The sequence below is a fragment of the Humulus lupulus genome, chromosome 6, assembly GCF_963169125.1.
Source record: "Humulus lupulus chromosome 6, drHumLupu1.1, whole genome shotgun sequence".
NCBI lineage: Eukaryota > Viridiplantae > Streptophyta > Magnoliopsida > Rosales > Cannabaceae > Humulus > Humulus lupulus.
In genome coordinates, this window is record NC_084798.1 from 223,529,853 (window position 1) to 223,557,202 (window position 27,350).

Genomic DNA, 27,350 nt, shown 5'->3' on the forward strand with positions numbered 1-27,350 from the left:
ATCTCGCCGGAGAAAAATAACGAGTTGACCAAAATGACTTAGTGGGTGACGTTCCTCCCTTCACGCTGGTTCCAATGGTGCCACCCACTCACTGAACGGAGGTCTGGGTTCACCGGAAAGCGCGGTCAAAGTTTTGACGACGAAACTTTGACTGCTCTGTTCGTGTGCGTCTTAACTGCAATGGCCCTGAGATTTTGCGGATGGGGTTGTCACCGGCCACTGGTGCTTCAGCTCCGACGCGTGGCGGCAAAATGGAACTCCAGCAATGGCTTTGTGGTACCCCGATGTGGGTTGTTGTAGAGACAAAAAGTAGTAGAAGAAGAAGAAGAAGAAGAAGAAGTGCTCGGGAAGAAAAATGAAAAAGAAAGAAAAAGAAAAGACACAAATTGTATATAAAGGTTGTTCATAAATGCAATTAGTTAGGACTTATTATTATAGTTACAGTAATCTTTTTTTTATAATATATATATGATAATAAATAAATAAATAATAAATTTTATATTAACTAAAAAAATTATGTGCTATTTAATTCTCAGATATTAATGAATGCAATGAGGGAACAGTGTTGTGCCCTGGAGGCTCTACTTGCGTGAACACTATCGGGGGCTATCACTGTAGTTATAAACGCAAGGCCATCTTTATAGGTATGTCTTTATATCTAATGCATATATATACATATATATATATATATATTATATAAGAATTCTCCTACAGCGGTTTCACTTTAAGCCCTACCGGTGGAGTTCTCAGTGTTCTCGACCCATGAACAGTTTTCGACGTGATTTTTTTTATGACCGTATATATTGTAACTGTTTAGAGCATCCTACAAATTTTTCAGAAAATTCTTAATAGTTTAAAGTACCGAAAACTAGGTTCAAACATGTTGCACACGTGACTAATTTTTTTTATACGCATGGAAAACAACATGTTTGAACCTAGTTTTCGGTATTGTAAATTATTCGAAATTTTCTGAAAATTTGCAGGATGCTCTAAATAGCTACAATATACACGGTCATAAAAAAAAGTCGCGCTAAAAACTGTTCACGGGTCGAGAAACACTGAGAGACCTACTGATAGGGTTTAAAGTGAAGCCACAATAAAAGAATTGTCATATATATATAATTTTCTTTGTGTGTATGTGTGATTATCTATTCATCATAAAATAATATTTTGTAGTGGTTAATTAATGTAAAACATAGTAAAAATACATAACAATAGTGCATCTAGGAATTCATTCCACCAAAAATAAAAATCAATAATAATAAATATATAATGGAACAAAATTTAAACATTACACACATATATATATACTAGATACAAGCAATGTGCAGTTTGCACGCTTGCTTAGTTTTATTTATAGAATTTATTAATTATTTTTATTAAATTTATATTAATATCATATAAATTTTGAAATAAATATTCTATTTTAATTAAATAATTTATTTATTTTTGTCTAAGTTTATGTTTGTTCTAGTTTTTATATTTAGGAGTGACAACAAGAGATTATATTATATGTTTAATGTAATATTAAATATTATACGAAGATTTTAAATTTAATTTTCTTGCTATTTTAAAAAAAATTAATTTGTTGCTAATTCATTGTAGATTATATTATATGCTTAATATGATATTATTCTAACAAGTGAGTTTAAGTTTAATTAAATTTTATTTAAGTTATAAAACATATGATTTTATTACTTTTAAATAATTATCATTATAAAATATCTCAAAAATATCATATTTTAATTTGTTTAATTATTTATTATTTTAAAATAATTATCATTGTATAATATCTTATTTTAATTTGTTTAATTATTTATTATTTTTAAATAATTATCATTATAAAATATCTAAAAAATATCCTAATTTAATTTTTTTTCAATTATTTATTTTATTTTATTTAAATTTAAGTGTTTACAAACTACCGTTAAATATAAGAATATTCTATCAAATATAATAATATTTTGTTAAAGTTAACATTAACAAAATAAAAACTGTTAAAACCAAGAATTTCCTTTATCTACACATTTATTATATAGAAGAGATATACAAATTAAATAATAAAATAATGTAACTGGGATAACTATTCTACTAATAGAACTCATCTATCCACCTACTCTCTCATTTTTACAAAAAATCTTATACTTTTACTCACAACAATTTTTGTGAGTATAAGAGCTTCATTATATTATATTTTAATTTTTTTATTAATATTTGAATTATAGCACATTTCCAAAAGAAATAATTACATCTTAACTGTTAGGTACCTACGATTACCAAAAAAGCGTAGCAGGATGTATTTTTGATGCAAAAGAAAAAAACTTAGGAATTTAACTGTAATCGTGTTGAGAAATTATGTATTTTTACCGCCAATATCCATATATTTTAATTAATCATATTTTTAATAAAAATTTATAAATATATTTTAAATCTATCACAAATTTTAATTAAATAAATTGAGCCTTTTTTGTCACCAAACTACCCTAAAGTTTGAGGTTTGTACGCATCATAGACTCAATCTTTTTTTTCAGCGAGAAAAATACCAGAAATTAGTATAATAGTTGTTCTGTCACTCTTTCTATTGATCTCCGTTAGTTTGCATTGTAATTTAAGAAAAACACAAAAAATTATTTTGCATTGTATTTTGAACAATATTTTTATCAAATGAATAATAGTATATTTCATTATCTAGCCTAGAAACCAAAACAGAAAGAAAAAAAAGCAAATGTTTGATAAATTTCAATTTATATATTATAAAACTTATATCAAAAAATTAAATTTTAGAAGAATAGAAATAAGAATATTAAAAAATCAGTTTAATTTATGCTTATTTAAAATTACTAACTAATTAAGAATAAGTTTTTAAAAAATTCCATATTTCTATAAATGAATGATTATGTTTATTTATTCATACATGATAAACAGGTGTGGGGAGTCCTCTTGGATTATTAGTTCTACTTTTTAGTACATGGATACTATACATATTCATAAAGAAAAGAAAAGAAATTAAACGCAAGAAAGCATTTTTCAAACGAAATGGTGGCCTTTTGTTGGAACAACAGATACACTCAAGTGAAAACAATGTCGAGCAAACGAAGTTGTTCAAGTCAAAAGAGTTAGAGAAGGCAACTGATAATTTCAATATAGACAGAGTTCTTGGGCAAGGAGGCCAAGGCACTGTGTACAAAGGAATGTTGAAAGATGGAAAGATTGTTGCTGTGAAGAAGTCTAAAATAATTGATGAAGCCAAACTCTCTGAATTCATCAATGAAGTTGTCATTCTTACACAAATCAAACATAGAAATGTTGTCAGGCTATTGGGATGTTGTCTGGAGATAGATGTTCCACTTCTAGTTTATGAATTCATCCCAAACGGAACACTTTCTGAGTATATTCATGACAAAAATGCAGAGTTTCCTTTCACATGGAACATGATATTACGAATTGCAACTGAAGTTGCAGGAGCTCTTTCATACTTACACTCAGCAGCTTCTTTTCCAATTTATCATCGAGATGTCAAGTCTACGAACATACTCCTTGATGAAAAATTGAGGGCAAAAGTTGCAGACTTTGGTACATCAAGAATTATCTCCTTAGAGCAAACTCACCTAACCACTTTAGTTTATGGCACATTTGGCTATCTAGATCCAGAATACTTTCAGTCTAGCCAATTCACAGATAAGAGTGATGTTTATAGTTTTGGAGTGGTTCTTGTCGAGCTCTTGACCGGACAAAAAGCAATATCTGCAACAAGGTCAGAGGAGGAAGGAAGAAGTTTGGCAACATATTTCATGATGACAATGGAGGAAAAGAGCAGTAGTTTGTTCGACATTCTTGATGGTCAAGTTCTCAAAGATGCGCCAAAAGAAGAGATCTTAATTGTTGTTGATCTTGCAAAGAGATGCTTACATTTGAATGGAAGGAATCGACCTACCATGAAAATAGTAGCAAAGGAGTTAGAGAGGATTCAAGGCATTGATAATAAAGATTCCAATGGTATTCAACATAATTATGAAGATTTAGCATATGCACAACCTGAAATTGCAGACTACTCTTGGAATGTTTCCACATCATCAATAGGGTTAACTTTTGATAGTGCTGCTACTAGCTTCTCGTTGCATCAAGAATTACCATTGTTGTAAGGGTGAACAAATAGTAATATCCTTTTTGTACGTAGAACTCTTCACTTATTTTTTTCTATCTCGAATTTAGAGATCAATTATACTTTGTGGTTTACTTTATTGGATAATATTGTTAACTTTGGTTTCATCTGATTGTATAAGCATTCAATGCTTGGTACTTTTACTATGTAATATAATATAGTAGTATTCGTGTTTTTGTATGGTTTTGGCCTTTTTATTTTTCCAATTAGTTCTTTTTATACGGATTTTTATTGCCCACTATCTAATAAATATTATCTCCATAAATATTATCCTTACAAGTAGGTGAGAATGATGGTGAACATCATATTCACACAAATATACATTTCAATCTCCTTATCGATACTCGATCTCTTCTGGTACGAAACACAACATTTATTTATTCTTAATATATTTTTTTGTCTAAATATATAATTTATTTATTAAAAGAAAAATCAATGTGGAGTCACTACAACAATTATAGGCATTTGCGGCGTGGGCATTAGCGGCGGGCTCAGTCCGCTGCTATTGGATAGACTATTAGCGGCGAACAAGGGTGTCCGCCGCTAATAATATTTGAGTATTTTAAAAAATATAAAATATCTATTTTATATCTATTAGCGGCGGACATACGATTATTAGCGGCGTATAGTCCGCCGCCAATAGACGTAATAAAAAAGCCTGAGAATTTTTTAATTACTATTAGTGGCGGGTAATTACTATTATTAGCCGCGGACTACGCGCCGCTAATAATATTAGCGGCGGGTAATTACTATTATTAGTCGCGGACTACCCGCCGCTTATATTATTAGCGGCGGGTAATTACTATTATTAGTCGTGGACTACCCGCCGCTAGTAATAATATTAGCCATGGGAACTAATAATAGTGGCGAGACCCGCCGCTAATGCTCTTGAGCAGTTTAAAATTTCATCGCATCCCCTCTTCCTCGCCTCTCTCATTCTCTCTTCTCCGTATGCTCTCTCTAACCAGACGAAACATCACCCACGCCGAGAAACACCGAACCAGTGGAAGCATCACCCACGTCGAGAAACACCGAACCAGACGAAACATCACCCACAGTCGCCGCCTTCGTCGTTTGAAGCGCTGTTAGAAGGGACTCCCGTAAGTTACATTTCATTTTCAATTGCTACATAGTTCCTATTTCTATAATGCCCTTGTTAAAATTAGTGTCATCTGTGCTGCAGAGAGGTTTTCTCTTGTTATTCGTTCTTTATTGACTCAAGAGGGCATCTATTTCACTTTAGAGCCAAACTTCAAGTTTCTCGAGGTAGGAGGTTTCTTGACAGATTTTTCAAATACATTGACTCTAATTATAGTATTCTCTGATATAGGATAATATATTTATTAATTTTTGACTACATCATCTAATTGCGTTGCCTTGTGTTTGGTTGGTATTAGATAAGAGATAAGATTAGAAATGAGGGAATTAGTTGGTCGTTAGTAATAATTATAAATTAGAAATTAATTATTAGCTAGCTTATATTATATACTACAACTATTGGTCCTTGATTGACAACGTACAACTATTTTTAGGTGAATTTATTATTATTCAACAATAAGAATGATTTTTAGCACAACATCAACATTATTGTCGTATTTTTCAGAAGGAAGAAGATATATATAGTGACAATTAAAGCTTCTGAAAGGGAAAACTCACCTATATATATGTTAATAATATGTATCTATCATCAAATTGATTTGTTTGTTCATTTTCCTCTCTTTTTCGTCTTTATTTCTCAGTTAGTAGTTGGGTGTTGCAAAGGAATTTTATTATTATTTTTTATTAAAAAATTTCAATGTTTATATTTTGTAATTTTTAGATTCTAAAATTGAACTTTTATCAATTATGCATTGGTTGGATCTTATAATTTGTTTTTCTCTGTGTTCTGAGAATTGTAAGTAATACAATTTCTAAGAAATCATATTCATTATGTATTACACAGACTTGGGACATTTTGATATTGTTGTATATTTTTTGTTTAAAAAAAATGAGAATATAGAAAACCATTTGATGAATTGTTTTCAATGAACAATAGTTATTTCATTAATGTTTATATATATTGTTGTTTATTTTATGGAATAGATTCTTGTTTTCATATTTTTGTTTCAACATGATGAATTGTGATGCTCTGTTAAGCAACTGAAGTTGTCAAGTTTGTGTAACGTATGTTAATTCGTTTTATTACACATAATAATAATAATAAAAATAATATGTTAATTAAAGAACTGAAGTTGTCAGCAAGTTTGTGTAATATTAATTTTTCTTATGAGCATTTCAGGTTTATCATCCAAAATAATATTTTGGAGAGTCTCTTATTTATCCTTGGTTCAACAATGGATTTTGTTTGGGGGTGATATTGTTGTCATTTTGCAGAAATATATTGCCTTTGGAAGTTGGTTTTGATGAGTTGGACTTTATTGTATGGAGTTATCAACATTTGAATTCATTTTATATATGGACTTTATTATACATGTACGAGACTTTGAATATTTTAGACTTGTAGACTTTTATAAGTGTGAGATTTTAGATAATTTAGACCTGTAATCTTTATGTTGAATATTATGTATATTGTAGACTTTATTATGCCGGCACTAGATTTTGGATGAAGACTTTATTATACCTCTGACTGTTGTAGTTGACCGAAGAGCAGAACAAGTTCCACTTGTACAATTGAGGCATGCCCACCCACTTGCAAAAAGTTGCTATCCAGTTATTCTGTTACAAATTTCTATTTATAATGAGAAATAAATTTTCATTGTAGATACATGTTCTACAAATTATATATATAATTCAAATTTAATTTCAATTTTATCAAAATTTGGTGGACTTTTAAAAAAAAAAATAGACATTCCACCTCGGTTTTTATATATAAACCGAAGTAGAAAATAGACTTTATACTTCAGTTTATACATAAAAACCGAAATGGAAACACATCAATATGGAGGCGCTGCCTCAATATGAACACCTCTAAAACAACTTGTGTTGTTTCTTTGCAGAAAAGTTGTAAATTTAATTGAAAATTTCAGTTTAGGTTTGGTCCTTCTATTTCTCTCACATTCTCAATGCAGTATGTCTAGGCGACCATTTTATTCCTTTTAAATTATCTGCTTGTTTGTTATCCTCGTTTTGGATGAAAACTTTCTACTTAAACATTTCTTATTATGAAACTAAGAACTCCTTATTATGTTATCGGTGCTCTTATTTATAACTATATTATCTTTATATGTGTGTATATATGTATATTAATTTCTCGTTGTTTATTTAGGACTCTCAAAGGGATATATTTTGTTTTAATCAAAATGAAAATTGTAGTTGCATTTTTTTTTTAAAAAAAAATTACTTTTAAGGGCATGCAAAGCGAGTCCTAAAATCTTAATTTAAAGACACTCAACGTGATCTTTTAGGACTTGCATTGCTTGTCCTAAAAAATTACTTAAAGGCACTCAACCCGATTCGTTGCTAGTCCTAAAAACTTTTTTAGGACTCGCAATGCTAGTCCTAAAAAGTCTTTTTTGTAGTAGTGGTGGTTTCGTTCGTGCGAAGTCGACGTGTTTCCGTATCAATATTTTAAACACGTTTTTGCACTTTTCAGGACAATTTGAAATTGATTAAAAACTACTTTGATTGTGTAAAACATGATCCTAACAGATAATTGGAAGGTTCTAGATCTTCTAGATCTTTCTTTTAATTAAATTATTCATCAAAAATACTTAAATCCTTAATAAACATGCTTGTGACAAGTGTCACGCTCTTAATTATTCTATCTAAACCTTAGGTTATAATAAATAATATTCTTAGGATCATATTCATTAATCAAATCTTATGATAAAATTAATATTTTTAAACCATAGGTTAAACTTATAAAATCCATAACTATTTCTACGAGTTTCTAACTAAATCTCGGCTTTGACCAATATCTAGAAAACTAAAATTCTACAGCTACTACTACTGCTACTACTACTACTACTACTACTACTATCTAGCTAAGTAAAATTCTGGGACACTATATACAATATACAAGTTTGATTAAAATAAATTTACAACTCAATTGTTAAAAATACAAATAAATAGAAGGGATGTAGAAGAAGATTACAAACTCAAAGAAAAATAGTACATGTAAATATAAAGAACAAAGAAGAACATGAAGAAAGAAATAAGAACAATAGTTAATAGAAAATAAAGTAAAAATAACAAGAACATTCTAACACTCACACAACCAAAGTATATATTGGTGGGGATCACCAAAGTGTCCAAAAGCTTATATCCCTCTATTCTCTAAGCACTAAGGGACTCTGAAGTTTAGAAATAGCTCTCTCGAATTATCAAACATTTTTGTGTATTTTCCAGCCAAGTCCTTTGTGGATAGAAAATAGTGTGTCATGCAAGTGAGCATTATGCTCCTATTTATAGAGTTTTGAGACATCTTTTGAATTTCAAATTCCACCAACCCCATTGATTGTTACCAATGTTTAATTAGATGTTTATGAAATTAAAATGAAGATTTGGGAGTTACTTGGGATGTTAAAACCATTCAAAATTGGAAAACAGAAATTGGGATTTGGCTGTCAGCACACCTGGCTGCGACCATTGACATTCACGACCGCGACCGCTAGTCCCTGACTCTTAGGCTGTAGTTTGGGATGCCAGTGGCCGCGGCCAGCGTGCTATTTCAGCCTCCCAAATTTTCCACTTTTTCCAAAACGTCTCGAACTATTTCCCACTTAATTTTGTAACCTCCAACACATAATGAGAGTTAGAATCATATCTTCAACAACCATATCACCTTATGGCTTTGTGAAATTCAAACAAAATCTTTAACTCTCAATCTACACATTTTTGGGTAATATTTGGGAATTACAAATTTGTAACTGATTTTGTAACTCCAAATATGTTACACTTGGACACACACATATGTCTAATTTGTAATTCTCAATATTATGTTACAAGGTGTGACAAATCATATTTGTGTGACAAATTACATTTTATCATATTATTTAATCTAACATTATATTATATAAAATAATATAACAATATATACCGTTTTACTCATAACAATAGGTTCTAGTGATATGAGTAAGTAAATAATCACCATTTATGTTAAAAAAAATTGTTTTCTTTTTTATTTAATGACTTTTTTTTTATATTTCTTTTTCGAAAAGATTTATATTTCATTTTCATGCATATCAAAAAGGTGAAAAAAAAATACTATCCCAATAAAGGAAAAAAAATTACATTTAAAACTTTTAAAAGAACCGTAACCAACAAAAACATATATTGATTGAGTTTGGACTTTTTTTAGTCATATACAACAAAAGTAAAAAATTTACTATAATAATATCACATATATTATTTACAAAATTACATACAATACATACCATTTCATTAAGCATAATTATACAAACACAATCCTACCAATTAAGCCACTTTTCAAATTTGTTTTATATAAATATATAACTTCCCATATTTAATATTATATGAATTCAATTAATAAATCAAATAGTAATTATATAATATTCAAATAATTTTAGTATAGATAGAGTTCTTGGACAAGGAGGCCAAGGCACGGAATGTTGGAATGTTGGAAGACGGAAAGATTGTTACGATAAAAAAGTCTAAAATAATTGATGAAGCCAAACTCTTTGAATTCATTAATGAGGTTGTTACTCTTATGCAAATCAATCATAGAAATGTTGTCAAGCTATTGGGATACAAGTCATTGGTAATGTATATATAGCATATGTAGCATGGAATATTTATGATATAGTGAAGAATGCATGTAGTATAGCATTCGAGTGTGATGGTATCTAAAGTTTGAAAAGTAAAACCTTGATTGGTATCTCAAATATGATTTATTTTATTATTTTTGGTGCTTAGAATAAGAGTACTCTAGAGTTAGACGTATATAATTGTGGACTTAGACGTATAACAATATACATTTATGACTAAACAAAAAAGTCCTCTAATAATTATTGCATTCAAAGACTTTTAAGCTGTTGATTATTGCTCGAGTCTTCTTTGCAATCCACATCTCAAATTAAAGGGGTAGGCCATGTCTTCTAATGCATGAATGTTTGGTTCAGTAAAGACTTTTTAGCTGTGAATGTTTCCTCGAGTTTTCTATATATGCTTATTTCTTTTTTATTTTTATTTTTTTCTGCTGAAAAGAACATGCACATACTGATAGGATGTCTTAAAAAAAAAGAAAAAAAAAGAAAAATTGAATTTCACATATCTTTGGAATATTATATATATATTCTCACTAGTGTCACATAAATTCCTTATTCACACAAACAAAATTTCCAACTTGCTCATCTCTCTCTCTCTGGGGTACGTATCACAAAATATCCTCTTTTATTAATTCATTGTTTTCTTTTTCTTGTTATCTACAGTACGTCTTCTCAATATATATAGTTTATTTAAGTAGTATACTCCTGGGAAAAGTAGAATAATATATAAAATTTAATGGTATCATTCTATTAATTTCGACATGATGCAAATATTTTATATCTGGCATATCACATTGCCATAACTTTAATAGTGTAAGAATGAAAAAAAAAAAAACCAATATTTCATGCATATCTCGAATGTTTAAAAAAAAATAACACATCACTTTTATTAGAGAAATTTCTTGCTGTTTTTATTTTTTAGATAGGAGACTACGTCAAAGTGATCATTAATAAAGAAGAAAGAAGAAAATGGTAGTGACTACTATGCTGAACTACTACTTGTTTGTTATCATAACTGGATCGTCAACAGTACTAGCTGTATTTGTCAAACCTGGTTGTCCAGAAAAGTGCGGAAACATAACTATTCCATTCCCATTCGGAATTGGATCGTCCAATTGTTTTCTTAACAAATGGTTCGAAATCTCCTGCCTCAACTCTACTACGCCTTTCCTCGAACAAACTCAACTACAGGTACTTAACTTTTCTATAATTGATAATTATGAGAGACTATCCGAATGGGTTCAGGTGAGAAGCCCCATCAGTTTCTTCAACTGTGCAAATAAGACAAGCAAAAAATCAGCAAATTTAACAGGAAGCCCTTTCTACTATGCTTATGACAATGACTTCGTTGCAGTAAGTTGTGGTCTTGTTGCCAAGTACGAAATGAGGAATGGTAAGGAGGTCTACCAAAAAGGGTGCAGTAGCAGCAGTTCCACATGCTCATCATCATCACCATCCAATAGCAGTAATAATATTGATTTTAGTAATTGCGATGGCGTTAAATGTTGTCGTTCTTTTTTCTCTACGGGTACAGGTGACAGCTTCAAAATCTCTATGGATAATGATTCTAGTACGACTCGTGATAACGAATACTGCAAATATGCATTCCTGATAGATCCTAATGAAATTGATAAATACAAAACATCCCATCATCTGGATTATTATGTTCCTGTCCTACTAACTTGGTCCCTTAATGTTACGTATTTGGACATATTTAAAACACATGTTATCCCAACCAGATCCAGATCTAGCAACTTCTACTGCAGCAGCTATAATGGTACTTTAAATTCCTCTCTAGATAGGAATGGTACTTTAAATTCCTCTCTAGATAGGATATACAGTTGTCGCTGCAGATATGGATTTCGAGGGAGTGCGCACGTTCAGGACGGGTGTCAAGGTAATCCTCAATCCACCACTAATATTTTTTAAATTAATTCGTATATATATATATATATATATTGGGGTGTAACTGTTATTATAGAATGATCAATGTCTATATTTATAGTTATTAATTAATAATTTTAAAAATAATTTTAATATATTTATTATAAAAATATAATATTTTAAAATTTTCATTTTTCAAATATATTTCAATTTCTAAATTCATGATCATTTTTTTTTATTTATACATAACTAAAGGACTAAATGAATAAATAAATTGCTTTAGTTGGATAAAGGATATTATATGTCTATAGAATATTTAATTTATTATTATTTTGACAATATATTATGTAATTATTGATTTTAGATATTGAATTTTATGAAAGTATATGCACGTACTTATTACACAAAAACGTACATATATATATATATATCATAATAAATACATAAAAAATAGTAATATTTCTTTCAAATATATATTAACCAGAAAAATAATACAAATTAATTGTCAGATATTAATGAATGCAATGATGAGAAAATCCCGAATCCATGTCATGGAGACAGTACTTGCGTCAACACAATCGGGGGATATCGTTGTAGTTATAAGCGCAAATTTATCTTTATAGGTATATGGTTTTATATACAATGCATAATATATGCCTGCTTATCAATTCATCATAAAATAATATTTTATAATGCATGCACGGTTAATGAACTAATTTGTAAAAATAGGGAAAATTCATTACCAATAGTGGTACATCAAGGAATTTATTCATTCCAACAAAAGTAAAAATAAATAATAATAATATTGGATATAATAATATATATTAGAACAAAATTTTAATATTTATTTGTAAAATTTAAATAATACAAATACATTTTTTTTTTATAAATTATAAATTTATTTTAAATAAGGGAAATACTGTTAAAAATTAACTATAAAGTTTTGGAATAATTGGAATTTTGCCACTTTTTTACTTGAACATTACTACAATAAAATAGAGACATTTTCATCCCTTTTTTAAGTGACACAACAGAAATTTCACGCCACTCTACAAAGCAATGTGTTCATGTAAACTTGTTGATATGAATGAAGATTAAAGAAATAAAATACAGAGAATCAATTTTCATAATACCTTAAAAAAATAAGTTAATGTGATAATTCTGTTTATTTATCATATAAAATTTATATTAACAAACTAAAGTTTTGAAGAGAAATAAAAGCAATATAAAGTTTTATTTAATTTACGCCAATTTAATATTACAAACTAATTGTTAATGCTTTGATTAAAAAAATGCCATATATTTGTGTTTATTCATTCATAACTTGTTAAACAGGAGTTGGGAGTGCTCTTGGAGCCTTAGTACTTGTTTTTGGTACATGGAGACTATACAAATTCATAAAGAAAAGAAAAGAAATTAAATAGAAGAAAATATTTTTCAAACGAAATGGTGGCCTTTTGTTGGAACAGCAAATACACTCGAGTGAAAACAATGTCGAGCAAACCAAGTTGTTCGATGCAAAAGAGTTAGAGAAGGCAACAAAAATTTTTAGTATAGACAGAGTTCTTGGACAAGGAGGTCAAGGCACTGTGTACAAAGGAATGTTGGAAGACGGAAAGATTGTTCTGATAAAGAAGTCTAAAATAATTGATGAAGCCAAACTCTCTGAATTCATTAATGAGGTTGTTATTCTTACGCAAATCAATCATAGAAATGTTGTCAAGCTCTTGGGATGTTGTTTGGAGACAGATGTTCCACTTCTAGTTTATGAATTTATCCCAAACGGAACACTTTCTGAGAATATTCATGAGAGAAATGCAGAGTTTCCTTTTACATGGAGCATGTGATTACAAATTGCAACTGAAGTTGCAGGAGCTCTTTCATACTTACATTCAGCAGCTTCTTTTCCAATTTATCATCGGGATGTTAAGTCTACAAACATACTCCTTGATGAAAAATTGAGAGCTAAAGTTGCAGACTTTGGTACATCAAGAACTATTTCCTTAGAGCAAACACACTTGACTACTGTAGTTTATGGCACATTTGGTTATCTAGATCCAGAATATTTTCAAACAAGCCAATTTCAAGATAAGAGTGATGTTTATAGTTTTGGAGTGATTCTTGTTGAGCTCTTGACTGGACAAAAAGCAATATCTGCAACAAGATCAGAGGAAGGAATAAGTTTGGCGACATATTTTATAATGACAATGGAGGAAAATAGCAGTAGTCTGTTCAACATTCTTGATAGTCAAGTTCTCAAAGAAGCACCAAAAGAAGAGATCATAGTTGTTGCTGATCTTGCACAGAGATGCTTACATTTGAGCGGAAGGAATCGACCTACCATGAAAGAAGTAGCAAAGGAGCTAGAAAGGATACAAGTCATTGATAATAAAGATTCAAAGGGTAGTCAACATAATTACGAAGAGTTAGCGTATGCACAACCTGAAGTTATAGACTACTCTTGGAATGCTTCCACGTCATCAACTTTTTATAGTAATGCTTCTAGCTCCTCGTTGCATCAAGAATTACCATTATTATAAGGTATCCTTTTTGTAATACTTTTCACCTATATTTTCTTTTTCAAATTTAGATAGTTATAAAAACAATAATATATATTTGACTGTTGAATTATAATTTGGAATACTTTATAGGTTATTGTAGTTTATATGTATTGTTTAATTAGTATCCATTTTAATTTATTCCCACATTGATTATAAAGCCAATTGTTATCTATTGTGACAAAAAAAATACTTGGGGAAGATTTAGTGTTGGGAATGCTTAAGTTTATTATTATAATTAAATTTAATTGGACAAATATAAGAATTTAAACATATTTGACCAAAGCCTCTCATTTCTTTGTTTCGTGCAGCTCTCATCTCTCATTCTCATTTCTCTTATAAATATATATATATACAGTAAATTATATGTCATAGTTTTGTATTTTAGAGTTTATAGTGTATGCATAAATTAAACACAGTAATTAGTTCAAAATGGACTGTGTTTGGCTGACACTACAAATAAATGTAACCTTTAGTGACAACTTTTTAGTCACAACATATATTTTGTGTGACTAAATGTCACTTTTAGTAACAACAAAATATTACTTGTGACTAAAAAGTCATACTTAATCACAAGTTGTCACTAATGTAGCTTTAGTCACAACCTATTATTTTTAGTGATAAAATTTGTTGTGACTAAAAATACATTTAGTGACAACAAATTGTGATCTTTGTGACTAATACTTTTCGCCACGGATTTTTTAGTGATGACATAAGTATAATAATTTTTCCTTAGTCACAATTTTTTTGTTTTTAGTCACAAAATTTGTTGTGACTAAAACTAAGGTTTTTTGTAGTGTGATATTATTGTCATTTTTCAGAAATATATATATTGCTTTTGGATTGAAGTTGGCTCTGATGAGTTGGACTTTATTGTATGGAGTTATCGACTTTTTATTTCATGAGACTTTGTTATGAACATTTTATATGGACTTTATTATATATGTACGAGACTTTGAATATTTTAGACTTGTAGACTTTTATAAGTGTGAGATTTTAGATAATTTAGACTTGTGGTCGGATTATGTATATTTTAGACTTTATTATGCCGGTACGAGATTAATTTGGATGAAGATATGAAGGTTTTATAAAATTTTATTATCAACGATATAAGTAATATGATAATCGAAACAACTCAATTAATTTTACTTTCCAAACAAAATTTTATCTTTTCTTTATTAGTTTTTTCTCCTCCATTTTCTTTCTTCCCCCTTTTTATTTTATTTTATTTTTTTCTGCGGAAAAAAACATGCACATACTGATAGTACGGATATATTATATATTTTTTGGAATATTATATATTCTGACTAATGTCACATAAATTCCTCATTCACACAAATATAACATTTCCAACTTTGTCATCTCTCTCTGTCTCTGGTGGAAATATCACAAAGACTCTCTTCTAGCTAGCTAGTACGTATCACAACATATCCTCTTTTATTAATTCATTGTGTTTTCTTTTTCTTGTTATCGATATATAGAATAGATAAATTTCATGCGCAAATATTCATCTATATATATATGTGTGTGGTTGAGACAACGTTGTTTACCTCTCTATTTATTTTATATCTGGCACATGGAGGTGTGTGTGAATAGTGGATTAGTTGGAATATATGATGGTGTGGTGAGGTTATGCAAGTTAGGCGCGTGTGTGTGTTAGAGGTGTAGTGGGATTATGCAAGTTGGATTAATATATTCGAAAGGATAGAATAATTAATGGTATGTGAACAGAAGTGTGAAAAGAAAAATTGGCAGTGGAGACATGAAAATACAAGGACTATTTAATTGCTAGTGGAAGAAAAAGTGAAACATGACAAGACTAACCCAATTCCTAGTATTATTAGTCAATGCTCATTATTTGTTTATGTTGTAGTCAATACATAAATTATATTGCATTTATCTTATAAGAATATTGCTTTTATTATAATAATTTTTTAGTTGATTCATTATTATGCTAAAGTAACCAAAATTATAAAATAACATGAACATAACATGTGATTATTGTAGGCATTTAGTTTTACGTGGTCGGTGTAGACTTTAGGCACTTTATTAGTTTCTTTTCTAGTTATTATATTGCTTTTATCTCATATGAACATCACTTTTATTATAATAATTGTCTTGTACCTACTTGATTGCTTGCTTTTATTAGAAAAATATGGGAAACATGTGGAAAAATATGGGAAACATGTGAAGACCCTCAAAATAAAAAATTGTCATAGTTTATTTAGTAGTATATTCCTGGGAAAAGTAGAATAGATAAATTTCATGCGCAAATATTCATCTATATATGTTGTCGTAGAGACAACGTCGTTTACCTCTATTCATCTATATATTTTATGTTTTGCTTTGCATATGCTCCATTATTCTTTTTAATTCTAAAATTAAATAACAACAATAGAAACGACAATTGTCACCCACCACATTGTCGAAGCAACTGAGCTGAGAGCTAAGAATTGCATACAGTGTTTTTGTGGAAAAAATTATTGAACATTTTAAAAACTAAAATTTAAACAAAATTAATCAAATCCCCACCTAATTTGATTCTTTTTGGTGCTCTCTTCCTTTTCATATGTTCAAAGCATATTAAAGAGATGAACTTTTATAAATATACAATTCAATTTTTCAAAAGATAATTTAGAAAAAAAATAAAGTCAAAAAACGAATCTTTTTGTGTTGTAATTAGTAGTGACCTATATCGCTACATGGGCCACACAAGGCTAAAATGAACTCAAATCAACCTTAAGTATTATATAAAAAAAAATTGCATGCTTAGATGTTTAGTTCAGTAAAGTCATTTCAGCTATGGATGTTTCCTCGAGTTTTCTGGACTGGTTCCTTCAGCAAAGACTTTTCACTTGTGGAAAAAAACATGTACACACTGATAGGATGTCTTCTTCTTCTTTTACTTTTTACTTTTTTTAAAAAAAAAAACAAAAATTGAATCTTTGGAATATTATATATTCTCACTAATGTCTCATAAATTCCTAATTCACACAAATAACATTTCCAACTTTGTCATCTCTCTCTGTCTCTGTCTCTGGTGGAAATATCACAAAGACTCCCTTGTAGCTAGCTAGTACGTATCACAACATATCCTCTTTTATTAATTCATTGTGTTTTCTTTTTCTTGTTATCTATATATAGAATAGATAAATTTCATGCGCACATATTCACATATCTTTGGAATATTATATATTCTCACTAATGTCACATAAATTCTTTATTCACACAAATAAAATTTCCAACTTGCTCATCTCTCTCTCTGTGGTACGTATCACAAAATATCCTCTTTTATTAATTCATTGTTTTCTTTTTCTTGTTATCTACAGTACGTCTTCTCAATATATATATATATAGTTTATTTAAGTAGTATATTCCTGGGAAAAGTAGAATAATATATAAAATTTAATGGTATCATTCTATTAATTTCGACATGATGCAAATATTTTATATCTGGCATATCATATTGCCATAACTTTAATAGTGTAAGAATGAAAAAAAAAAACAATATTGCATGCATATCTCGACTGTTTAAAAAAAAATAAGACATCACCTTTTATTAGATAAATTTCTTACTGTTTTTATTTTTTAGATACGAGACTACGGCAAAGAAGAAAATGGTAGTGACTACTATGCTGAACTACTACTTGTTTGTTATCATAACTGGATGGTTATTAATGACAACATCGTCAACAGTACTAGCTATATTTGTCAAACCTGGCTGTCCAGAAAAGTGCGGAAACATAATTATCCCATTCCCATTCGGAATTGGATCGTCCAATTGTTATTTTGACAAATGGTACGAAATCTCATGCCGCAACTCTACTACGCCTTTCCTCAAACACATTCAACTACAGGTACTTAACATTTCGTTACATGATGACGACAACGACAATAGACCATCCGAATGGGTTCAGGTGAGAAGCCCCATCAGTTTCTTCAACTGTGCAAATAAGACAAGCAAAAAATCAGCAAATTTAACAGGAACCCCATTTTCCTATTCATCTTCCAATGAATTCATCGCAGTAAGTTGTGGTGCTTTTGCCAAGTACGAAACAAGGACAGGTAACAGGCTCGTCCAGGATGGGTGCAGTAGCAGCAACTCCACATGCTCGTCATCATCATCATCATCCAATAGTATTGATTTTAGTAATTGCGACGATGGCGTTAAATGTTGTCGTACTTCTTTCTCTATGGGTAGTGGTGGCAGCTACAAAATCTCCATGGATAATGATTCTAGTACGACTCTTGCAACAAATCGTGATAATGAATATTGCAAATATGCATTCCTGATTGATCCTTATGAAATTGATAAATACAAAACATCCCATGATCCTTATTATGTTCCCGCCCTCCTAAGTTGGTCCCTTAATGTTACGTATTTTGACATATTTAAAACACATGTTTTGCCAACCACATCTAGATCTAGTAGCTTCGACTGCGATGGCTATGATGTTATTACTTTAAATTCCTCTCTAAATCGGATATACCGCTGTCGCTGCAGTAATGGATTTCGAGGGAGTGCATACATTCAGGGCGGGTGTCAAGGTAATCCTCAATCCACCACTAATATTATATATGTTCTTGGATGTTTTTGTTAGTTATGTAAATAATTAGTTTTTTTTTAATTTATGTTTTGCTTTGCATATGCTCCATTCTCTTTAATTCTAAAATTAAATAACTTGTTTACTCTTTAATTTTAAAGATGTTCTAATAAATGTGGAGAAAATATACTTTAATTATTTATATTTATGTAAAACACTTGAATACAAAAGAGATATAAACTTAATTAAAGAGCATATATTTTTTAACACGATAAATGTCATGAATAAGATTATTTGATGTAATTACTTACATTATTTGCTAAATATAATAAAAATATGTAAAACTATAATTTTTTATAATGAATTTTAATATTAAATTTTATACTATTTGTTATAATATGAAAATTATGTTTCAATTTCTATTTATAAATATTATGAACAAATATAATAAAATAATAAATTATTAGAAATAGAAATACATGATCATTTTTTATTTATACATAACTAAAGGACTAAATAAATAAATAAATTGCTTTAGTTGGATAAAGGATATTGTATGTCTATAGAATATTTAATTTATTATTATTTTGACAATATATTATTTAATTATTAATTTTAGATATTGAATTTTATGAAAGTATATGCACGTCCTTATTACACAAAAACGTACAAATATGTATTATGTAATGTAAACTCATGGAAATACAAAGATATACATATATATATATATATCATAATAAATACATAAAAAATAGTAATATTTATTTCAAATATATATTAACAAGAAAAATAATACAAATTAATTGTCAGATATTAATGAATGCAATGATGAGAAAATCCCGAATCCATGTCATGGAGGCAGTACTTGCGTCAACACTATTGGGGGCTATCGTTGTAGTTACAAGAGCAAATTTATCCTTATAGGTATGGTTTTATATACAATGCATATTTAAAATTTGGTATGTATGCCTGCTTATCAATTCATCATAAAATAATATTTTATAATGCACGCACGGTTACTATAAAGTTTTGAAATTGGAATAATTGGAATTTTGCCACTTTTTTACTCGAGCATTACTACAATAAAATAGAGACATTTGCATCCCTTTTTTAAGTGACACAATAGAAATTTCACTTCACTCTACAAAGCAATGTGTGTATGTGGGTCATCTCATAGAGTAAACTTGTTGATATAAATGAAGATTAAATAAAAAAAATACAAAAGATCAATTTTCATAATACCTTAAAAAAAATAAGTTATTGTGATAATTCTGTTTATTTATCATAAAATTTATATTTGAAAATTAAAGTTTTGAAGAGAAATAAAAGTAATATAAAGTTTTATTTTATTTACGCCAATTTAATATTACAAACTAATTGTTAATGCTTTGATTAAAAAATGACATATATTTGTGTTTATTTATTCATAAATTGTCAAACAGGAGTTGGGAGTGCTCTTGGAGTCTTAGTACTTGTTTTTGGTACATGGAGACTATACAAATTCATAAAGAAAAGAAAAGAAATTAAACAGAAGAAAATATTTTTCAAACGAAATGGTGGCCTTTTGTTGGAACAGCAAATACACTCAAGTGAAAACAATGTCGAGCAAACCAAGGTGTTCGATGCAAAAGAGTTAGAGAAGGTAACAAATAACTTTAGTATAGACAGAGTTCTTGGACAAGGAGGTCAAGGCACTGTGTACAAAGGAATGTTGGAAGATGGAAAGATTGTTGCGATAAAAAAGTCTAAAATAATTGATGAAGCCAAACTCTCTGAATTCATTAATGAAGTTGTTATTCTTACGCAAATCAATCATAGAAATGTTGTCAAGCTATTGGGATGTTGTTTGGAGACAGATGTTCCACTTCTAGTTTATGAATTCGTCCCAAACGGAACCCTTTCTGAGTATATTCATAACAAAAATGCAGAGTTTCCTTTTACATGGAGCATGCGATTACGAATTGCAACTGAGATTGCGGGAGCTCTCTCATACTTACACTCAGCAGCTTCTTTTCCAATTTATCATCGAGATGTTAAGTCTACAAACATACTCCTTGATGAAAAATTGAGAGCTAAAGTTGCAGACTTTGGTACATCAAGAACTATTTCCTTAGAGCAAACACACTTGACCACTGTAGTTTATGGCACATTTGGTTATCTAGATCCAGAATATTTTCAAACAAGCCAATTTACAGATAAGAGTGATGTTTATAGTTTTGGAGTGATTCTTGTTGAGCTCTTGACTGGACAAAAAGCAATATCTGCAGCAAGATCAGAGGAAGGAAGAAGTTTGGCGACATATTTTATAATGACAATGGAGGAAAATAGCAGTAGTCTGTTTGACATTCTTGATGGTCAAGTTCTCAAAGAAGCGTCAAAAGAAGAGATCATAGTTGTTGCTGATCTTGCACAGAGATGCTTACATTTGAGCGGAAGGAATCGACCTACCATGAAAGAAGTAGCAAAGGAGCTAGAAAGGATACAAGTCGTTGATAATAAAGATTCAAAGGGCAGTCAACATAATTACGAAGAGTTGGCATATGCACAACCTGAATTTATAGACTACTCTTGGAATGCTTCCACGTTATCAACTTTTGATAGTAATGCTACTAGCTCCTCATTGCATCAAGAATTACAATTATTTTAAGGTATCTTTTTTGTAATACTCTTCACTTATATTTTGTTTTTCAAATTTGGATAGTTAAAAAAAAAAACAATAATATATATTTGACTCCTCAATTATAATTTGGAATACTTTATAGGTTATTGCAGTAGCATATCTAGAGGTGACTAATTAATAAAGTAATTTGAATGTGTATATATATGTACTGTTTAATTGATTATAAAGCCAATTGGTTTCTACTTGGGGACGATCTAGTGTTGGGAATGCTTAAGTTTATTATTATAAGTTTAATTAGACAAATAAAAAAATTTAAAAGTATTTGGCCGAAGCCTCACAGCCTCTCATTTCTTTGTTTCGTGCAGCTCTCAGCTCACATTATTCTCACGCACCCCACTGTGGTACAGTCTCTCTCTCATTCTCATTTCTCTTATAAATATATATATATAGAGTAAATTATATGTTATAGTTTTGTATTTTAGAGTTTATAGTGTATGCATAAATTAATACAGTAATTAGTTCAAAATGGACTTTATTGTATGGAGTTATCAACTTTGGCTGATATTGTTGTCATTTTGCAGAAATATATATATTGCTTTTGGATTGAAGTTGGTTCTGATGAGTTGGACTTTATTGTGTGGAGTTATCAACTTTTTATTTCATGAGACTTTGTTTTGAACATTTTATATATGGACTTTATTATACATGTACGAGACTTTGAATATTTTAGACTTGTAGACTTGTATAAGTGTGAGATTTTAGATAATTTAGACTTGTAATCTTTATGTTGAATATTATGTATATTGTAGACTTTATTATGCCGGTACGAGATTTTGGATGAAGACTTTATTATACCTCTGACTGACTGTTGTAGTAGTTGATTGAAGAGCAGAACAAGTTCCACTTATATAATTGAGACAGAAACTGGTTACCCTATTAAAACATTCCTGTATAATCACTACAATTTTATTCATACAAAATATATCAAAGATGAAGAAGACAAAAACCAAAGAAAATAAACCATTTCTACAACCGAAAGATGAAAGACATAACCAATGACGAAGATGAAACTTTGTAGATTGAAACAAAGACATAATCACAATACATGTTTGTGCTTCATTCTTCCACCGCTCTCATTTACATTCTGGTTTAGTAGATGATATTATCATAACTGGCAGTGATTCCACACTGTTGATAATTTCATTCGAATGCTTCATAACAAGTTTACTCTTCCAGACCTTGGGCAACTTCGTTACTTCTTAGGCATTGAAGTTTCCTACAGTTCTGGCCAACTGCATTTGTGTCAACAAAAGTACATCCATGATCTTCTCACCCACACTGATATGCTTGACTCCAAAGCAGCTCAAACTTCTGGCTCAGTCAGCAAGTCCTAGTCTCAACATGACGGCGATCCCATTGATGATCCTACTGAGTATAGACGTGTGGTTGGATCTCTTCAATATGTGACTATGACGAGACCCGACATTGCCTTTGATGTCATTAACGCATGCCAGTTTATGCAGCAACCAACTTCTGCTCATTGGCTTGCTGTGAAACGCATGCTACTTTTTCTCTTCATATCTCTGCCTTCACTGATGCAGACTGGTATCTAGCCCCGAAGATATGCGGAGTACTAGTGGTTTTTGTGTATTTTTGGGTGACTCCCTTGTGTGGTTTCCCGTAGCAGCACCGAATTTGAATACTGTGCTCTCGCAAATGTGGCAGTTGAACTGGCATGGTACAAGCATCTCTTCCGTAAACTTCACCTTCCTCTTGATTCAGTTCTAGTGGTGCGGTTTGACAATATGAGTATTACGCATTTGGTTGCAAATCCAATATATCACGCTCGAACCAAACACATAGAGATTGACTTTTATTGAAAAGAACTCAATGTTAACTTTGTGGCCTCGGAAGATCAAATCGCTGACATTTTCACCAAGCATCTGTCTTGTGCCGCAAATTGACCGTTTTGCCAAGGCTGATCAATTTGAGGGGGTGTTAATCTGAGTAGTTAGTGTGTCTGTTTTATTGTAACAAGAGTTAGTTAAGTACTTAATTTTCTGATGTAACTCTTGCTTTATAAATACCAAAGTGCTCTGCTGTTGATTCATTGGTCACAGCTCATTTTCAATTATACTTTCTTCACATTAACTACTACCTCTTCCATTAAACTCCGTTAACTTAAACTATATTATACATATGTTCGATTTTGATTGGTCCATCTTTAATTGATCTATTTAGAATAATATAAATTAATATTAAGATAATAAAATCATTTTAAATAATTGAAAATTAAAAAAAAAACTTAAACAAATACATCCATATCTTCTAAACTCATATTTTATTTATTAAATTTTGTCGAAAAAATTATTGAACATTTTATTAAAAACTAAAATTTAAACAAAATAAATCAAATCCCTATCTAATTTGATTCTTTATCGTGCTCTCTTCCTTTTAATATAATTGTGGACCTAGACGTATAACAATATACATATGAGACAAAACAAAAAAGACTAGCTATAGCTTCAAAATTAATGGTTGATGATGACTAGTCCTCTAATTAATGCATTCAAAGACTTTTTAGGCTGTTGATTACTCGAGACTTTTATATATATATATAGGGCATTGCTCAAGTGGAGACTGTAAAAACGTCTCCACCGGTGGGGACGTTTATTTTGCACCCTTTGATCAAATAAAGGGGTGTGATTTTCCTAATATTTGGTCTATCTCTCTCATAACTATTCTCTCTCTCTTTCCCTCACAATCGAACCCATTCACATTCACAACTATTCTCTCTCTCTTCCGAATCTGTTTCCTGCTCTTGTTAGGCTAGTAAGACAAATCTATTTACTTCAAACTAGTCCGGCCATTGATCTCTAGTCCGGCCATTGATCTCTGCTGTACCTGGAATCCAAGTAATCCATCCGCTTGTAATCCATCTGCTGTACTTGGAGTTAGATAAATATTTTACTTTGTTATCGATAGGTATCGATAGAGATCGATGGGGACTCGATGATACAGACTTTGGGACTGTTATAGCATACCTCGATAGGCATCGATAGAGATCGATGGGGCCTCAATGGCACAGGCTTCTGGGTAGCTTAAGGAAATACCTCGATAGGAATCGATTTAGATCGATGGCGCCTCGATGGCACAGGCTTTTGGGTAGCTTAGGGAATACCTCGATAGGCATCGATATAGATCGATGGGGCCTCGATGGCACAGGCTTCTGGGTAGCTGAGGGAATACCTCGATAGGCATCGATAGAGATCGATGGGCCTCGATGGTCCGTCTTTTTGGGTAGCTTAGGGAATACCTCGATAGGCATCGATAGAGATCGATCACCGAAATTATAATCCTAGCGCAACCAAATTGAGGATATTCAACAACCTGTCTCTATACCATGATGATTTTGCAACACATATAAAGGGAGCTTATGTTTTCATTGTATCAAGAAAATAGAGTTTGAAGAAGTCACAAGACAAGTTCTAATCCGATAGGCATCGATAGAGATCGATGGGCCTCGATGGTTCGTCTTTTGGGGTAGTTTAGGGAATACCTCAATAGGCATCGATAGAGATCGATGGTCCGTATTTTTGGGTAGTTTAGGGAATACCTCGATAGGCATCGATATGACTCGATAAGGGGCCTTGATGACACTCTCGGAATTTTAGAACATACCTCGATTGGAATCAATAGGACTCGATGATACAAGACTTTTTTAATTTGAGAACAAACTGAGATGGATTACAAACAAAGAACTCTGTTTCGGAAGAGAGTTTCGGAAGAGAGAGAGAGAGAGAATAGTTCTCTGTTTGTAATTGTGAGAGAATAGTTATCTGAATGGGTTGTGTCAATGGATTCGGAATTGTGAGGGAATGAGAGAGAGTTAGAACAAGGATAGATCACAGCCGTTAATTTGATCAAATGGTGAAAAAAAAAACGTCTCCACCGGTGCAGACGTTTTTACCGTCTCCACATAAGAAATTTCCTATATATATATATATATTTTTTATATAATAAGCGAATAGATAACGATTTTTTTTTTATTTTAATAGTTTTTTATTTTTTTTTTATGTTAATTTTAATAAAATATTCATATATTTAAAGATATTTTATAAACACTTAAACTTAAATAATTAAAAAAATTAAAATATGATATTTTTGTGATATTTTACAATAATAATTATTTAAAAATAATAAATAGTTAATCAAATTAAAATAGAATATTTTTGAGATATTTTATAATGATAATTATTTAAAAATAATAAATAATTAAATATAATAGGATATTTTTAATATATTTTACAATGATAATTATTCAAAAATAATAAAATCATACGTTTTATAACTTAAATAAAATTTAATTAAATTTAAACTCACTTATTAGAATAATATCAAATATAATATATAATATAATCTACTGTCAATTAACAACATATTACTTTTTAAAAAATAACTAGCAAGAAACTTAAATTTAAAATCCACGTATAATATTTAATATTACATTAAAAATATAATATATAATTTCTTGTTGTCACTCTCAAATTCAAAAGCTACAACAAACATAAACTTAAACAAAAATAAATAAATTATTTAATTAAAATAAGATATTTATTTGAAATTTATATGACATTAATATAAATTTAATAAAAATAATTAATAAATTCTATAAATAAAACTAAGCAAATGTGTGCACATTGCTTGTATCTAGTATTATACAAATGTGAATAAGTGGGTGATTGTTATCCATTTTTTTGTCTTTTTTTATAATCTATTTTAAACATAGTTTATATTTACTAATTATGTAAACAACTCATATGATAAACTAATGAAAGGATATTATATAGTTTGTATTTAGGAAAATACTCCCTTGTCATCTTTCATTTTTTCTTTATTTGATTTAAATTTATTTTACCTTTTATTGACTTAAAATTTAGCAAACCTAATTTAAAAAAAAAAAAAATAGTTATCCATCTCTCTTTCTTAAATACTTTTTTTTTTTTATATATATTAACTATCATCATATTTATACGTATGGGCACATGCCACATGACATGTGATTTCATACTAGTATATATATCTCTTCTATATAATAAGTGTGTAGATAATGAAAATTCTTGGTTTTAAAGGCCTTTTCCAACTGATCAATTCTTTCCTGGACTGGGTCCGCGAGGGATACTGTCTGGACTCGGTTGTCGTTGATCACAATGCCAGGCTCGCGCCTTCGTAGGGGGTCTTTACGCCTATTCAAGCGATCCCTCAGGTCCGGGTTTGTCAGGTTAACATTACCCCGACTTTGATTCAAGTGTTCTCGTAGGTCGGAGCGATTCCTGCGGCTCCCAGTATTCTTTCAACCTCGATCATGCATGCTGACCGATCTGGTATCTCCAGAGTCGTCACTAGTAAAACTTGTCGCATGGTTATTTCGAGATGAGTCTTTTCCCTGCCGCCTCGTTTCCGCCGTGCGAGACCGAGATGTTTGACTCCTTTCAGATAGGGCACCTCTCCGCTCCTGAAAAGCTTCCCTGTTTCCTTGTCTCCTCTCCGCATGCCTTTCGTCCTGATCTCGAACTGGTTGAGCATTCCTGCGAGGAGGTGAAGGATATCTTATAGGTGATGGAGGGAACCGTATGGGTGACGGTGGCTGCCACCCATTTCGCGGCCTAAACGGTCCGGAGTTTGCTCGAGATGGGTTGGTTGCATTTGGTGCGCTCCCAGGGACTTGAGTCCGAGCCTCTGCAGGGGCTTGGTTATTCTCAGTTCCCGCAGGTACTTCTACAGGTGGATTAACCGGGGCCCTAGCCCGCGTACTTCTCTGGGGCCTAGGGGGAGCGGATGGCTCTGCTGGTGCTG

At 30.5% G+C, this 27,350-nt stretch overlaps 2 protein-coding genes and 1 pseudogene across 3 annotated transcripts; all 3 read left to right on the forward strand.

The window, feature by feature from the left end:
• The first annotated feature begins 200 nt into the window (after positions 1-200).
• On the forward strand, positions 201-4,338 carry LOC133786237 (wall-associated receptor kinase-like 10). Its single transcript, XM_062225439.1, has 3 exons — positions 201-276; positions 537-644; positions 2,926-4,338. Exons 1-3 carry the CDS (start codon positions 201-203, stop codon positions 4,140-4,142), a joined length of 1,401 nt encoding a protein of 466 aa, XP_062081423.1. The 3' UTR covers positions 4,143-4,338.
• Positions 4,339-10,628: 6,290 nt separating this feature from the next.
• On the forward strand, positions 10,629-14,633 carry LOC133786238 (wall-associated receptor kinase-like 1; annotated as a pseudogene).
• On the forward strand, positions 14,193-22,323 carry LOC133783568 (wall-associated receptor kinase-like 1). 2 transcript variants are annotated; one of them, XM_062223222.1, is made up of 6 exons: positions 14,193-14,313; positions 17,923-18,878; positions 19,685-19,798; positions 20,317-21,522; positions 21,860-21,895; positions 22,076-22,323. In XM_062223222.1, exons 2-4 carry the CDS (start codon positions 17,948-17,950, stop codon positions 21,519-21,521), a joined length of 2,250 nt encoding a protein of 749 aa, XP_062079206.1. In that variant the 5' UTR covers positions 14,193-14,313; positions 17,923-17,947; the 3' UTR covers position 21,522; positions 21,860-21,895; positions 22,076-22,323. The 2 variants fall into 2 exon arrangements, with proteins under 2 accessions (XP_062079206.1, XP_062079207.1); XM_062223223.1 differs by lacking the exon at positions 14,193-14,313 and adding an exon at positions 17,355-17,406.
• The last annotated feature ends 5,027 nt before the right edge of the window (positions 22,324-27,350 follow it).